Genomic DNA, 15,238 nt, shown 5'->3' with positions numbered 1-15,238 from the left:
GCGGGGTCGGAGGCGGGGCCGGGTTCCGGCGAGGTGGCGGAGCTCGGGGCCTCGGCCCGCGCCCGGTAAGAGGCAGAGCTGGAAGCAGGGGTCCGGGCGGCCTGGGTGCGCGCGAGCCCGGACGCCCGGGTTGTGGCTGCACCCCTAGGCCTCGTTCCTCGACCCGAGCCCGACTTGCGTCGTCCGGGCTTGCGCTCCCGTTTCCTCCAGTAGAAGAGCAGTGTGTTGTGGAAGTAGCGCCGTGGCCGTGCCGCGGCCTCGGGCTGCGGCCGAGGCGACGTCTGTGTTGCGGCCCGCGATGCACCCATCGCTTTGCTCTGACCGTCCCCCGTGCCCGCGGCTAAGCTCTGTGCCCTCCGTTGGGGGCGCGTTCAGCAGCCGTTTCTTGGCGCCATGGCAGCGCCGGGCAGGGCCGTGAGCGCACAGAGGGCGGTGCGTTCTGGGGCCGGGGTCCCACGGATCCGCCCGGGCGACTGGCGCCATGGCAACGGGAGTCAGGCAACTTGGGGCCTGGCCGTGACTGCAAAGGGGACGGTGCGTCTCCTCCGTGCACCCAGCGCCCTCGAATCCTATAGCCTGCATGAAGTCGGGAGTGGCCTCAAGGATACCTTTGCTTCCATACCTGCATTTGTTCATTCCGCAAATACTTGTGTCGTGCCTAATCTGTTCCAAACACAGTTAGGAGCTGGGCAGGGTGGGGAGCAAGATCCCATCCCTGACCTCCTCAGTTCATAGTCCAGTGATCAAGATGGAAAAAAACAAAAACAAAAGGAGAAATCACACTAATAAATATTCAGGTACAAACTCTGATGGGTGCCGTGAACAGGGTATAGGAAATCCAGGAGGCCTCCTTGAGGAGGTGACCCTTAGGCAGAGGCCTGAAGGACGGGGAATCAGTTGAGGAGGTCAGTCAAGGCTGAGGCAGGAGAGAGGAGGGTACTGGCCTCTTGCAGAAAGTACAGGACCTGGGGAGAGTGGTGAGAGATCTTGGGTGGCCAGGGGCCCACCGAGGTTCTCAATCAACTGCCATGGAAGTTGAGGATTTATTCTGAGGATTGTGGGAAGGTGCTGGGCAGTTTCAGGGAGGACTACTACCCTGACCTAATCCCATTTCTGTTTTGCAGATTCCTCTGGAGAGTGGATGTCCTGGGTGCGAGTGAGGAGCACAGGCATTGGGGGAGGATGGACTCTTGTAGTTGTCCCGGTGAGAGGATGAAAGGGGTTATGGAGAAGGAAAGAAGTGGAAAGAATCTAGGTTGCTGGGGGTGTGGAACAAGGGTTGTTAGTTAGCATAGGAAGGGGGTCTCTGCATCCTTCTAGGTCCCTGGCTGTGAGTTAACTGGCCCTTCTCCTGTTTCTCTCCTTTGTCTTCCAAGGAAGCAGGATCTCTTCCACCTTGGGCCCTACCAGGCCAGCGGCCCCACTGAGGTTGGCAGGAGTATGACAGCTGGGCTGAAGGCACTTTGCAAAAAGCAGGCCTATGTCAGCATTGCTCACTGCTTGGGCCAAGACCAGGGAAGGTTTGAGGGCTTCAGAGAGAGCTGCTGGTCAAACAGATACACAAAGGCCTTTTGTTGAGGCCAGGGTGGTTTCCTGGAGGGATGCCCTAGAGGCTCACCTCTCCCTGGAGTGTATAGGGCAGTGGAAGTCCCAACACAGAGGTGGTGGCCCCAACAGCAGACAAAACCACTGCATACCAGGGTAGGATGGGGCCCCAGAAATCTCCCTTATAAGGAAGCAGTTCAGCGTTGTGGGGCACCTGGGCACACCCTCTGTCTGGGGACTCTAGGGCCTTAACCTTCACTGCCCCCACCCCCCAGTTAGTGGGGGAATGGTCATTCCTAATCTCAGAGGCTTTGTTTGCAATAAACTATGATAAATCATAAATTTGGAGGTGACTCTCAAAACAGTCCTGGTCACCACCTCCCCATCCCCCAAATGCTAGTGACTACAGATGGACCCTGTTCATCCCATCCCAAATCTCCCTACCACAGGGGAACCTACAGGGTGAGTCTGTGGTCTCTCCCCAACACACACAGAAAAAAAAAGAAACCTTACAATATTTAACACAAATTTCCTCCTCTGTGACTTGGGGACATGAAATAACCTTTCCTGCTACGTGAAAATTAAGCCAAACAAAGGACTTCAAGCCCTTAGTGCTGGGTCATTCTTTCCTGGTGACAATTGCAGTCACCGCCCCAGGGAGTTCAAAGACAGAGCCAAGGGGCACACCCTGCAGGTGGCTCTTTCCGGTCACTGCTACATGGGGCGTGGGAGGGCAGGGAGGGTTGGCCAGGCCTGACGTGGTTTGATGGCTCATGCCTCCCCTCCTCCTCCCAGACTCCAGCAGCAGAGCCTCAGGCAGCAGTCCCAGCCCCTCCCACCAAACCCTGTGCACCTGTCCTCCCACCCAGATCTAGGGGTGCGGTGAGGAAGCTGTGAAGGACCCAGTCAGGGGCAGGGAAGTGCCGCAAACACCTGGTGGGTCTGGGGCATTGCCGGGGAATTCCAAACAGCCTTCCTGGTGCCCCAGGGGGTACTCCCCTCCCCACGCAGGCAGGGAGGCAGTAGGACCCTTGGCTACACCTGGCAGACTCCAGAAGCTCGTGACAGAGTTCTGGGAAGGCCATAGCAATGGCAGGCCACCGACACCCAGTGTCCGTGAGCGGGGCAGCTCTGGTGCAGACAGAGAAGCTCCAGGTAGGAACCAACGGGGATCCCTGACGGCCCCAAGAGGGAGGGAGGGAGTTCCTGGCTTAGTCCCTCCATGGTGTCCCCCACCCTTTCATCCCACAGACATTCGCCTTCTCTGTGAACTGGTCGGATGACAGTGACACCTTTGCACGCAGAAGCTGGGATCAGTTCAGAAAACTCCATGTGAGTGAGCCTGGAGCGACCCCAACTTCCCCCAACTGCATGACCCAGCAATGACCGCCCCTCTCAAGTGCCTGCCCTTGGGTCCTCCAGCCCCTAAGATCCTGGCAAGGGACCCCCACCCTCCCAGGGGAACCCAGTGGGCCCTCAGAGACTGAGATGCCCATTCTCACCCTCAGAAGACCCTCAAGGAGACCTTCCCAGTGGAGGCGGGCCTGCTGCAGAGATCAGACCGCATTCTCCCCAAACTTCCTGGTCAGCCAGCAGGGGTCCCAGGAGGGGTGGGAGTGGCCGCGGTCTGATGTGGGGAGCCCTAGGGCAAGGTCCCAGTCTGTCCCTATCTTGCCCACAGATGCATCCTTGTTGGCACACTGGGGGCGCACGGGCCGCGGCCTGGTGCGCCTGCGGCTGCTGGAAACCTATTTGAGGGCGCTGCTGGTTGCGGGGGAGCGTGTGTCCCGCAGCCCGGTGCTCACTGGCTTCTTCGCGCCACAACCTCTGGACCTGGAGCCTGCGCTGCCACCGGGCAGGTGCCTGACCCACCCCCAACTCCCTGCCGGCAGAAACATTTGGAAGATGGGGAGGTGGGGTGGATTAAGGGCCTGTTAGGAGGGAAGGCCTGGAGGCTGGGTGGACTCCTGAGGGATGGCAGGCCAACCCCCAATCTTCCCACTCAATCATCTCTCATCTGCACCCTTGGCCCTTACCAGCCTGGTGATACTGCCTGCCCGGGAAGAGCCCCTACCAGGCCCCAGGGGCAGCCCTGCCAGCTGCAGTCTGGGGGCTCCGAGTCTGCGCTGCCTGCAGCCCTTCAGCACCCAGGATGCGTGGGGCCAGCCCTTCCAGGCTCGGGCCCAGGAGGCCCTTAACGTGCTGCTGCGACACCCCTCAGGTGGGGCTGGGCAGGAGTCTGGGGACTCGCCCTTCTGCCCCCTTGGATCCCAAGGGGCCTCAGGATCTGAACCTCTACCCACCTCTTGGGCACAGGCTGGTGGCTGGTGGCGAACGAGGACCAGCAGATGGCATGGTTTCCTGCTCCCTACCTGGAGGAGGTGGCCCCGGGCCAGGGACGAGATGGGGGACGGTCCCTAGTGAGCAGTGGTACGAGACTAACCCTCCTCCCCACACCCAGCACCACTACTGGGCAGTGTACATCACGGGTGGACCACAGGGAGCACTCAAGCCAGGGGATGACTAGGTGGCGAGAGTAGCCCTGTAGTGTGACTAGTCCCTCTAGTGAGCCACCACCCCAGGGGGTTTTACAGTGGTCCCTGGTGTCTGCAGAGATCCAAATGGGGAGAGCCTGGAGGTGGTGATTCAGCAAAGGGGGGGGGGGGACGGACAGGTGAGGCCCTGGCCTCTGTGGCCCCCATGGTGACCACAAAACATCCACTCCAGGGCCCCAGTTCTGTGCTTCCCGTGCCTTTGAGGGCAGCCAAGCTGATGAGCTGTCAGTGCCTGCAGGGGCACACGTGTGTGTGCTGGAAACGTCCGACCGCGGCTGGTGGCTGTGCAGGTGTGTGTGGGGGCTTTGGTGGGGGTGGGGTGGGGTGGGGGTGCCCAGTCTAGCTAACCAAACTTCATCCTCTTCACAGATTTGGTGGCCGCACTGGTCTTCTCCCGGCTGCAATACTGCAGCCAGACGGGCTGGGCACAATCCTTAGCGGGCCATGGCTCCACCTTGGGGCAGATGATGGGGAGGACAGAGAGGGAGAGGCCCGAAACTTCCCCAAGTGCCCCCAGGCCAAGACCGTTCCCCCTACTGTGCCTGCCCGACCACCACTGAGTGCTATTCAGAGCCGGTGCTGCACCATCACCCGTAGGGCACTGAGGGACCCAGAGGGTCAGGGACCTTTTTGAGTGTGTGGAACCTGGTGGAGGGCTGCGCTGTGCACCCCATAACTGGAGCGGCAGCCCAGAAGCTCCAAACTCCAGGTTTGACTGATAGCAGCCACATCAGCCCCAGGGCTGTGGGAGGAGCACTTGACCCCAAGTGGGTGAGGCCAGGAGGCTACACCCCGCCTTGTCCTGAGTAAAGAACTCCTGATGGACCCACACTGCTACAGTGTCTGTGCTGAGGGGCGGGGCCTGCTGGATCTCAGCCAGGCCAGGGGTGGGGATGGAGCTGGCTGGAGGCCAAGACCTGGGGTGAGACAAAGCTCAGACAGACACAGCGTGCCGAGATGGCAAAGTCCATCTTTCTGCATGTTCAGAGGGCAGAGGGGGCCACGGGGAGGGGGGGCAGCTTCATGTTGTGCCACAGGAAGTCTAGGAAGGTGGCCGCCTGCAGTGTCCGGCTGAGCCGCTGGAAGTGCCGCTCTGGGGGAGAATGGAAAGCTGTCAGGGGTCCATGGAGGCCAGCTGGACTCTTCCTGCCCCGACCTGGGCTGTGCCCACGTACCGGTGTAGGGCAGCAGGGCCTCAAGTGAGGCCTGAACACCCTCATAGGCCAGCAGCTCTTCAGGGGCCTCATGCCGCAGGAGCACGCCTAGCACAGCCTGGGCTTCATGGCAGTGCCGTGAGTTGGTGTTCCATGTGACACAGAAGCGCAGCAAGGCCTCTGTGGGTGGCAGGGATGGTCAGACCTGCCTGCTGGGCCACTGCCCCTTACTAGCCATCATCCAGCCCCTACCTGCCCACCCCGGACCTTTCTGGTCTCGCCGCAGTCGGAGCACCGTGGCTTCCAGCTTCTCGCAGGACTCAGGGTCCTTTCGGATGGCTGTGGGAGGAGGGGAGATTGAGCCCCAGGGAAGGGACACCACAGATCTGAGACTCCCTCCAACCCTGCCCTTCCTGTCCAGCCCCTGAGGCAGCACTGACCCTGGATCACGGTCAGCACCGTGTGGGGCCGGTCCAGGGAGATGGCGAGGCCCAGTGCCCGCAGGTACCGCTTTTCATGGAGCAGATTGTCCAGCTCTTGCTGCCTGGTGGGGGAAGGAGGGAGGACAGGGGACAGGGCCACTGGGAGACTTGGCTGGAGCTAAAGGCAGAGCCATCAGGGGTCTGAAGCCTGGAGCAGAACACCCACTGGTGGAAAGCTGTGTTGCTGGTCCAAGCCTTGGTTCCCACAGGCTATAAAGAGAAGGGAAGCCTGTGTGCCCTACTCCAAGGGGCTGACACTGATGCATGGGACTCCCAAGCAGGGCCAGGTGGAGACCCCCGGACTTACTTGACCACCTGCTCCTCTCTCTTGGCCTGCTCCTCTGCCTGCTCCACCTCGGTCACATCCTGGGGTCAGAATGGGGTCAGCAGGCAGGCCCATGCTGCCTTGCCCATTTTCCACCCCCACCAGCTCATGCACCTTCCAGAGGATGATGCAGGAGTCACTGGCGCCAGTGAGGGCGCGGTCATCCAGCCTACTACAGTGCAGCCCCCAGATCTTGTCCTCGTGGGCGTCCAGTGTCCTCACACACTCGTTGTTCTTGATGGTCCAGAGCTTCACAAGCCCGTCAGAGCCACTGGGTTTGGGATTGGGAGAGGGCTCAGCCTTGGGGCCTGCCCCCCAGCTCACCCCAAGTCCCACCCCGCCCTCAGCCCACTCACCTGGACAGCAGCTGGGTACCGCGGCTCACAAAGGCCACCTTCAGCACAGAAGCGTCATGCCCCTCAAAAGTCTGCAAGGTGGGGTGGGGGAAGGTGTGAAATGCCAGTGGGCAGAGGGCCTCGCCTGGGGTGAGGGCACCTTACCTTGAGGCAGCTGAAGTCCTGCAGCGCCCAGAGCTTGACTGTGCCGTCAGCTGAGGCTGTGGCCAGCACCTGGTCCATGGGTGAGAACTGAACACACCAGAGGCCCCGTCGGTGGCCTGAGAAGACTCCCAGCAGCTGGCACTGTGGCAGGGCCCAGAGTTTGGCTGTGCGGTCCTGTGACCCTGTGGCCAGCAGCTTGTCGTTGGGGGCAACAGCCACACTGTTGATGTCCTGGTGATGCGAGGGGGCAGCAGCTCAGACCCCTGTCCCAGCAGGGGCCTCACCACGCCCCACCTGGTGCTGTGAGCCATTACCTTGTCATGGCAGCGCTGCGTGGCCTGGGCCTGGAGGAGGACAGGGCCCCCAACTGGGACTGAGCCTGGGGACGGCAGGGCTTCGGGGAGGGACCACAGCTTCACTGTGCAGTCCTGGCTGCCTGTCACCAGGAAGGTCTCCTTCAGCCTAAGGACCGATTTGGGGGACGGGGAGACACCTGCTGAGCCCTGGCTGGCCCTGCCTGCCAGTGCACCATAGTTCAGGCCTGCCAGACCTTGGTCCAGACCAGAAAGACAGACTGTCTCCGAAAGGGAACTGCTCATGTCAGCCCTATACACCTCTGGGACCACTTGCCCGCCCTCAAGCCTGCTCTGCCCGCCCTCAGTGCTGTCATACCAGGCGACTGGGCTCCAACCATGAGACCTCCAGCCTTAAACAGTACCTTCTCCACCTGGGCCTTGCTCAGTGTCACCTTTCCCGCTGTGACACCCCTCCCCTTTTATCCACCCAGCCTCAAGGCCACTTCCAAGGAACCCCCAATAATGGCATGTAGGGGTGCCCCTGTTCTCCATTCCATATCCCTGGAGACCCAGTGAGCAAAGGCCAAAGCCGCCTCCTTCTCCTCCCATCTCCTTAAGCTGGAGCCCCATCAGCAGGGCCTGGGCCTCTGCCTCCATGACACGCTGGACCCAGCCCTGAACTGCTACCTCGAGCAGCAGATGGTGCCCACGCTGTGTGTGTGCCCAGAGCCCTGAGCCACACAGGTGACCTCACCAGCCTTGTTCATCTTCCAGACGCGGATGCTCTGATCCTGGGGATGGGAGGGATGAGGACAGAGGCTGGGCTGGGCTTCCCCACCTGGGCACCTGTACCCTCACCTCTTATAGTGCCTCACCTTGCCACAGCTGGCAAAGAGCCACCCCTTCCGGAAGACATCTAAGGCCAAGACGATGTCTGGGAGAAGGTGGAGGGGGAGTGGTTAGAGATCAGTTATGGCAAGCGGGGGCAATCCAGTCCAGGATGAGGTCCTGGGGGCACTGGCCCAGTGCCCTCACCTGTGTGGCCATGGAGAATCTGGCAGGCTGACGTCTGCAGCTCAAACACTTTTAGGCAGGGGCTGTTAGAGGCCACAACAATGTGGGAGTCCTCAGGCCCGAGGAATCGAACGTCCAACACCTCCTCACTGTAGCCAGCAAACTAGGGGTGGGCGAGAGGGACACAAGTCAGGGACCGAGTGGGTGGAGGGCTGGCATCCCCAGGCCTATGGGCTGAGCAGGGGCAGCACTCGCTCACCTGTTTCTGGAGCTGCAGGGAGCGGGCCTCGTAGAGCAGCAGGTTGTGGTCAGCAGTGACACTGAGGAGCAGGCCAGCGGCTTGGGCCAGGGTGCAGTGGGTCAGCTCCCGCCCAGGGCCTGGCAACTGCTGTTGTGTGTGGACACACTGCCCAGAGGCTGCCTCCCACACGCGCAGCATGCCTGTTTGGGGACAAGGGCTGCTAGGACTCCAAGGTCCACAAGCCTCCTTTGGCCCCTGCTGCCCACCCTGGCCGAGCCCCACACACCTTGGTCGCCAGCGGTCAGGAAATGCAGGCCCGGGGACTTCACACCCAGCTCAGGCACCGGCTCCTCTGGCAACAGCACTGCAGCCTCTACACTCTGAGGACAAGTGGGTCAGAGGTGGCAATCCTGTCCCTCACCCTACCCCATTCACTGGCCCTGCTGCCCCTACCTCAAACACTGGCACAGTCCTCATGGCCTGGAGGCTGTGCAGGTCCCAGACAATGCAGATCTTGTCACGGCCCGAGCTGGGGGAAAACAGCCATCTCAGTTCCTGGGTCTCAGCTGTGGCCTTCCCTTTCTTGCCAAGGCCTGGGTGGCTGGTCACTGACCTGAGCATGGTGTGGCCGTCGGCACTGAAGGTCAGAGAGGTGACAGCACTGTAGTGGGCAGTCAGCACGGCCAGGCACGACCGGTCCTGCAGCGACCACACCCGGATGGCGGTGTCTGCAGCTGAGGAGAAGAGTAGCAGGCGTGCGGGTTCCGGGTGGAAGGCCACCAAACTGCAGGCAGGTGGGGTGGGGCTGGTGAGCTATGCTACCCTGACCTTGATGCTCCACCCACCCAGCCTCTGCAGCCTCTACTCACTGCACGACACCCTGTGAGCCCCGAAAGTGGTGTGTCCCATAATGCCGCACGATGTCCCAGACACGCACAGCCCCGTCACAGCCACCTGTCGGAATGTGTTTGAAGTGGGGAGAGGGCTGGTGTGCCCAAAGCCCCCTGCCTGGTTCCAGCCAACCCACCCATCCAGCAAGGTCCTACCTGTGGCTAGCAGTGTGGAGGTGGGGTCGAAGGCCATGGTGGCCACAGGGGCTGTATGTATCGCCTTCCACAGGCGGGTGATGCTGCCCTCTTGCCAGGCCCACTGAACCAGCAGCAGTGCCCGGCTAGCTGTCACCAGCACCTGGGGGAAGATGCAGTTCAGCTGGGGGTTGAGGCATGGACGCTGTCCTCATCAACTCAGTTTGCTTGGGATGTACTGGAGCCCACCTCCTGTCCCTGTTCCATATACCTCATTATCAGGACTGAGGTCAAAGGCAGTGATGTCCTCCTGATCCTCCTGAGGGTTGAGAGTAGACATAGAGCACCAACCATGAGACAAGGCTGCCCTCCACACCAGTCCCTCACACCAACCCTCTCAGCCCTCACCTGCTCCAGGCTCCGCAGCACAGCCCCTGAGGCCACATCCAGGATGTTGACTCTGGTACCACAGACGCAGAAAAGGTGCTGCCCAGTCTCATCCAGCTGGTGACAAAGGGGTCTCAGCCAAGGTAACACTCTGCAACCCCTGCCTCACCCTGCCAACTCTGCCCCTCCCTGGGCTGGTACCTGCACCTTCCCGCCCTTGTAGAAAGGCTCGATCTTGCGCTCGACAGCATAACTGGAGGGAAGACAGAAGACAGTGAGGTACCCAACCCTTGGTCCCCAGTGCCAGCTCTATACTAGGTGCTTTCCCAGAGGTCAACCCAATAGGGACCTGCCCTTGAGGAGTTTCTGGGCAGCAGCAGGGATGCAGGGGACATGGGGGAGAGAGGCTCATGAACTCTTCTGTTATCTTCTTTAATCCTCTCAGCTACACTGTGAGGTGGGTGTTGGTATCCCTATGTTACAGAAGATTTGGGACCCTAGCTGGACACTGACACACACCAGTCCCAGGGCAGCACAGGCAGTCCAACAGCCCAGTCTTCTCAGAGATTCCCCACTACCGAGCAGGCCAGGCCTTGGGGGCCCCCTGCTGGCCATGGGAGGCCAGGCCTGGGTACCAACCCAGAGTAGCATCCTCTTCAAGATCTTCATCCTTGAGGTCCAGCCCGCCTCTTCCCTAACCCTGGCTCCTTCCTCCATCCCACTCTCCAAGCTGCCCTCATTTCGGTGGCATCATATGTCCTCTCCACTCCCTCTCAGCTACTTCCATGCTGGTCCAGGCCACTGCACTCTCCTCTCTGGACAGTTGCTCCAGCCTCTCCACCAGGTCTCTACCACTCTCTCAAACTCTGCTCTCAGAGAAGCTGCTCAGAATATAACTCTGTTTATGTTGCCACCCTGCCTTCAAACCCTCCCCTCTCCTTACTTGTTTACAAAACCCTGCTTGGAGAAGCCTCTGCTGACCTTTCCCATTCACACAGGCTATTTCCTGCCTGTGACCTGGGCTTCTCCTCCCGAATTTCAAAGGTGCCTGGCTAACTCTACTGGAAGAAGCCTGACTAACAAGGTGAAATGGAGCACCCCCTCAACCTCCAAACCCAGTCAGCCATCCCAGCACCCGAGCTTCCCCTTGCTAGCGCTTGTCACAGCCACTGATGGAAATTATTTGCTTTAATACGTTTATCCCATCAGACTGCGCTCCATATGGTTAGGCGGCGTCTAACTTCTCTTCCTGCTCCCTGGAGAAATGGGACAGCAGGTCGCCCAACCTAGGCGTAGTGGTTTTTTTCTCTACCCCTAGGAGGTGGGGTGTCCCCTCCCAGGACCAGCCTCGACGGTGCTCAGCCCGCCCCTTCCTCCTCCTCTAGGGTTTTTCGTTCTCACCCCCAAACCCGTCCCAAGTTTAAGTAACCCGGCCGCGCTCCAGTGCCCGCCGTCCGCGAGAGCTGTCAGTGCAGCCTCTTCCACTTTGTAATATCGCAGCCGCCACGACCGCGCGGACCTGTCGTACGCAACCCTCACCACCTCCCCAAACCCGAATGGGTGCCGGAGCCACGCGGACGCCTTCGCTACTCCGGCTGCGAGCCCGGCTCCCTTCCCGGGTGGCGGCTTACTTGGACTTGAAGCGGCCCACTCCGGCCGCGGGCTCCGCCATGTCGCCGCTGCCGCCGCCGCGTGAGGGAGACCGGCGCGCCACTCCGCACGGTCGCCGCGCTGCGCAATCGGCGCGCTGAGATGGCGTCACCGCCCGCTGCGACTGCGACGTCACCAGCACCGCGGGCTCGGCGACATCTTTGCTGTGGGCACTGGCCGCCGCGTCAGGAAGCGGAAGGTGGCAGAGGCGTCTCCGGCCCGGAGGTGGGGGTGTAGAGTGGTTTGGAAGCGGCGGGGGCTGGTGGGGTAGACTGGCAGCGACTGGGGTAGCCAGCTGCCTGTCCTTTTGATAGAAATTTTAAAAGATATTCGTAGGAAATGTTTACTGAATCCCAAGACTCCTGCCCCTTCGGGACTCTGGGATTTGGGGACAAGCGAGGTCGGGTGCGGTGCCTGAGCAGAGAGCTGTTAACCGGGCTCTGCTTTGGGGCTCACTGTCTAGTATGAGGAATAACGCAGGTAAATTAATAAATCGGGTAACTTCAGAGTCGTTCAAATATTGATGGAGCACATTCTATGTGCAAAGCCCCGTTCTAGACGCTTAAGAGGCACTAGAGAAGCTGGTTCTTGACTAGCTCACAAGCTAGTGGGGTGAGGGCTAGGCAGAGAAAGGGCAGGGAATAATCTTGATTGTTAAGTGATGAGTGCTGTGGAAAGAATACAGCATGGCGAGGGATGGAGTAGAGTGTAGGGGTGCAATTTTAAATTGGGGGTGAAGGCTTCATTGAAAAGGTGACATGAGCAAAAACCCGAATTTGGTGAAGCAGGGATCCCTGTAATTATCTGAGGAACAGCCAGTGCACAGGCCTGGTGTTTAGGAGCAACAGAAGCCAGTGTGGCTGCAGGGATTTAGTAGGAAGGGGAGGGTATAGGGCAGGAAACAGAAACTAATGGGAGATCCCAGGGAATCATTGTGAGGAGTTGGCTTTTGAGTTCAGGGTTTTAAGCTGTTTGTACTACTGCTGGCTGTGAAGCTGGTAAACAGATTGGTAGAAGGTAACTGGGAAGGAGACTGGGAGAGGTCGATCTGGAAACCTCTGCACAGAGGAGACAATTTGGTGAAAAGAGAGATCCAGGGGAAGAGCCTGCCAGGCAGCCATTGTGAAGAACTGGTTGGGAAGAACTTGCAAAGGTCCAGGAGAAAGGCCAGAATGACCATTTGGGGTGAAGGGAATAGTGCCTGGAAAGGTGAGAGGGCCCGCAAACGTGGTAAAGGTGTAAGGTCAGCAAACACAGAGGTGGTGAGGCGGCCAGGCCTGGGCTCTGCGTTTATTTATCCCTCTATTTACAAGGTACCTTGGTCCTGGGCCCCCCACAACTCAGCCCCAAAGCTGCCTTCTGGGGTGGCCTCAGCCTCCTCTTGTGGGGCGCCCACAAGCAGGGCATCATCTTCCTCCAGGAAGTCTCCGAGCTGGGCCAGCTGCCGGCGGATGAGGTTGGTGGTTTGGTGCATTTTGCGCATGCGCCGCAGCAGGCACAACACCAGGGTCCGGCTGCGCTCCTGGCGCTGGCTCCAGGCCTCCCGCAGCTCACGGTAGCAGTTGTGATTCGCACGCTCGGCTGGGCCCAGTGTGGCCCCGCAGCCCAGGGGGCAGCGTTGATGGGCACCATGCTGGCAGTGCTGCTGGTGCTCGGCCAGGTCCCCGCGAGGCACCCGAGACATGCAGCCCTCGTTGGGGCAGGCCATCAGCTCAAAAGGGCATGAGTCCTGGTGCCCCTTACGATGGGCAAGTGGGCACGTCACCAGGCAGCCAGCTTCGGCGTTCTTGCACTGTGGGTAGAGGGGAGCATTGTGTAAGCTAAACCATGTTGGGCATTGCCAGCCATAAGCTGCCCATCCCCTACAGAACGTTCCATCCTTGACATTCCACTGACCGGGAACCACTGAACTGGGAGCCTCCCAAGCTCTTTTGACACCAATGACGTGATGGAGAGGGAAACAGTAGGGCAAATGCTTGGAGGTGGGGAAAAAAATTTAGATCTCAAAGAGGATGAGGGCAAGTCCTGAGGTTTGGAGAACAGGGAGTTACACGGTTGGGTGGGTCTGGTGCATTGTATGTACACCAGGCTTCTTTTCTTTTCATCTCAGTTTCCCCATCTATTAAATTAGGGGCTGGAGAGTAGTAGTAGGCAGAGCAGACATTTCATCCTCCATAATCCCCATGTTACAGCTGAGACTCTTGGAGCTCAGAAAGGCTGGGTAACTTGCCCAAAGTAACACAGCAGGTAAGTAAGTGGTAGAGATGTGACTCAAATTCAGCCAGGTATAGAGGAGAAACCCTCAGTTCTGAGGATGGGATTCTTCTCACCCTGTCTCCTGGCTCTGCACCCTCAACCCTGCAGGGAAGAAGAGTGTTGGGTGGTGGGAGTGGGTGTTTTGAGCTACCTTGACTTCCAGACGGCCAATGGTCTTCCGGAGTTTATTCACATGGACCATCTTTTTCCGTTTCACCTCTTTCCTGCAGCACGGACAGGTCTTTTGTCTAGAAGGAGACATGAGTTGGGGTGATTGTTGGGAGTGGGGGAGGAGCAAGTGGCAGCAACATGCCTCCCCTGGGGGTCCCTCCTCTGTAGCTGGAAGAGGTATAAGAGGGCTTTATAGGGAGCTCTCAGCTCTGAGGTTGGGGCTAGGGGCTGCAGATATCACGGGGTGACTAGACTTAATATTAGTATCCCAGGAGATTTGGCAGCTGAACCCTATGACCATCATGACCCAGTACTTGGCAGACCTTTCTTCTCTCTTCTGGGCCCCAAGAATGGCCCCCCCAGACCCCTGCCCTCCCAGCCTCTTGGGTGCCCAGTAGCAGCACCTGGCCAGCCACCGGAGGATGCACTTCTTGCAGAAGATGTGGCTGCATGGCAACCTCACTGGTCTCTTGAGAACCCCATGGCAGACAGAACACAGGAAGTTGCAGTCAGGAGGGCTGGCGAAGAGGTTGAGATCATACCCGCCACTCTGCAAAGGACAGGCCAGCATCAGGACCTGGATCCCATTCCCCGACTCCTCAATACCCAGAGGGGGTCCCCAGGAAGATTTGGGTGGGAGATGGGCCACATGCAAGCCCCAGGTGGAGGGTTGGTTCAGCACCCACTTTGAGGGGGCAGCTGTGACAGTCAAGACCCCCATGACTACCAATCCCCAGGTGCAGAAGCTGGCCTTGGCCTGGAGTTAGACCTGGCCTGACCCCTCTGAAAGGTTTCCTTGTCCCATTTGGGATTCTGTACCACACTGTCCAGATTATCTCAGTGAGGAATGGTGTCCAGCTCTGGGCAGGTCCCTGGAGTTAGGCACAAATTTAAGGGCTCACCATCATCTGTGTCTGGACGGCAGCTCCACTGACCCCCAGGGCTCGGGAGCCTCCATTTCATACCAGGAGTGGGCCGACATCACAGTGGCATTGTCCAGCTCAGGCCAATCACAGCCCTGGCCCAGGGTATCACCTGGCTCTTGCTCCCCTTTCAAGAGTCACAGATGTGGGGTAGCCCAGAACCAGGGTGGATCCCTAGAGCCCCTGCCTTTGGCAAGGGTGGTTTACAGCTGATCTTCAAACACCACTAAGCTGAGAACCAAGCTTCCAAGGGCTACTTCCCCCGAGAGCTGAGGCTTCAATAGAAACGCAGTGATTGTTCCTGTTTCCTCACTACTGCCCAGATCCCCAAGAGCTGGAGGAGGGTGGGTGGTTAGGGACCCATCATAAGGTCTCTTAGGATCTGAGACCCATAGAGCTAGCTCCAGGATACAGACCAGTTGTGGGGACCAGGTTTCCATGCAACCTGTGGTACCACAGTGGAGGAGTCTAGAATGTGGGAAAGTCTCCCAGAGCAGGTAATCTCTGAACATATGGTCAAGCCTAAGAGAAAAGGCACGGGGAAATCAATTCCAGCTTGGGAAACCAGCATGTTCCCAACATGAGGCACAGAAGAGAACTGCAGGTTCAGTGCCACTGAGTTTTAGCCTCATCTAATCCTAAAGACCCTAACCTTGTCCTGAGAACAATAGGGAACTACTGTTAAGCCTCTGAACTGTGAATCTTACACTCCCA

General features: G+C 59.2%; 3 protein-coding genes across 7 annotated transcripts; 1 reads left to right on the top strand and 2 right to left on the bottom strand.

Annotated features, from left to right (window-relative positions):
• Window positions 1-9: 9 nt before the first annotated feature.
• Window positions 10-4,931, top strand: NOXO1 (NADPH oxidase organizer 1). 4 transcript variants are annotated; one of them, XM_072942420.1, is made up of 10 exons: window positions 10-65; window positions 1,125-1,204; window positions 1,377-2,700; window positions 2,797-2,877; window positions 3,054-3,129; window positions 3,227-3,404; window positions 3,585-3,766; window positions 3,862-3,975; window positions 4,273-4,390; window positions 4,470-4,931. In XM_072942420.1, exons 3-10 carry the CDS (start codon window positions 2,635-2,637, stop codon window positions 4,732-4,734), a joined length of 1,080 nt encoding a protein of 359 aa, XP_072798521.1. In that variant the 5' UTR covers window positions 10-65; window positions 1,125-1,204; window positions 1,377-2,634; the 3' UTR covers window positions 4,735-4,931. The 4 variants fall into 4 exon arrangements, with proteins under 4 accessions (XP_072798521.1, XP_072798522.1, XP_072798523.1 ...); XM_072942422.1 differs by having other exon boundaries at window positions 36-65; window positions 2,534-2,700; XM_072942421.1 differs by having other exon boundaries at window positions 19-65; window positions 1,125-2,700.
• A 119-nt stretch (window positions 4,932-5,050) lies between these two features.
• TBL3 (transducin beta like 3) lies at window positions 5,051-11,275 on the bottom strand. 2 transcript variants are annotated; one of them, XM_072942409.1, is made up of 22 exons: window positions 11,156-11,275; window positions 9,726-9,777; window positions 9,546-9,641; window positions 9,409-9,456; window positions 9,159-9,300; window positions 8,982-9,066; window positions 8,726-8,896; window positions 8,566-8,641; window positions 8,399-8,492; window positions 8,131-8,312; window positions 7,893-8,034; window positions 7,733-7,791; window positions 7,545-7,648; window positions 6,876-7,023; window positions 6,562-6,792; window positions 6,418-6,488; window positions 6,176-6,332; window positions 6,044-6,102; window positions 5,695-5,798; window positions 5,522-5,593; window positions 5,276-5,434; window positions 5,051-5,193 (listed from the first exon to the last, which is right to left on the bottom strand). In XM_072942409.1, the coding sequence occupies exons 1-22, from the start codon at window positions 11,194-11,196 to the stop codon at window positions 5,084-5,086; spliced, it is 2,403 nt and encodes an 800-aa protein (XP_072798510.1). In that variant the 5' UTR covers window positions 11,197-11,275; the 3' UTR covers window positions 5,051-5,083. The 2 variants fall into 2 exon arrangements, with proteins under 2 accessions (XP_072798510.1, XP_031542940.1); XM_031687080.2 differs by lacking the exons at window positions 9,409-9,456; window positions 9,546-9,641; window positions 9,726-9,777; window positions 11,156-11,275 and having other exon boundaries at window positions 8,726-8,846; window positions 9,159-9,296.
• A 1,159-nt stretch (window positions 11,276-12,434) lies between these two features.
• Window positions 12,435-14,795, bottom strand: RNF151 (ring finger protein 151). The gene is given in 5 exon segments (XM_072942414.1): window positions 12,435-12,510; window positions 12,512-12,966; window positions 13,582-13,678; window positions 14,006-14,151; window positions 14,504-14,795. Coding segments are annotated over 5 exon segments (738 nt in total). The 5' UTR covers window positions 14,510-14,795; the 3' UTR covers window positions 12,435-12,476.
• Window positions 14,796-15,238: the final 443 nt, after the last annotated feature.

This window comes from Vicugna pacos, chromosome 18, assembly GCF_048564905.1.
Source record: "Vicugna pacos chromosome 18, VicPac4, whole genome shotgun sequence".
Lineage (NCBI taxonomy): Eukaryota > Metazoa > Chordata > Mammalia > Artiodactyla > Camelidae > Vicugna > Vicugna pacos.
This window is presented reverse-complemented; position numbering and strand designations above follow the sequence as displayed.

What these genes read in the sequence shown, in the direction of transcription:
- NOXO1 (XM_072942419.1), top strand. Translation starts at nt 749, where the DNA reads ATGGAAAAAAACAAAAACAAAAGGAGAAATCACACTAATAAATATTCA. An exon ending in CATTCTCCCCAAACTTCCTG is followed by an intron (nt 3,130 to 3,226) that starts GTCAGCCAGCAG and finishes TCTTGCCCACAG; the next exon opens with ATGCATCCTTGTTGGCACAC. An exon ending in CGCGGCTGGTGGCTGTGCAG is followed by an intron (nt 4,391 to 4,469) that starts GTGTGTGTGGGG and finishes TCCTCTTCACAG; the next exon opens with ATTTGGTGGCCGCACTGGTC.
- TBL3 (XM_072942409.1), bottom strand. Translation starts at nt 11,196, where the DNA reads ATGGCGGAGCCCGCGGCCGGAGTGGGCCGCTTCAAGTCCAA. An exon ending in AGGACTTCAGCTGCCTCAAG is followed by an intron (nt 6,489 to 6,561) that starts GTAAGGTGCCCT and finishes CCCACCTTGCAG; the next exon opens with ACTTTTGAGGGGCATGACGC. An exon ending in GGCCCTGCTGCCCTACACCG is followed by an intron (nt 5,194 to 5,275) that starts GTACGTGGGCAC and finishes ATTCTCCCCCAG; the next exon opens with AGCGGCACTTCCAGCGGCTC.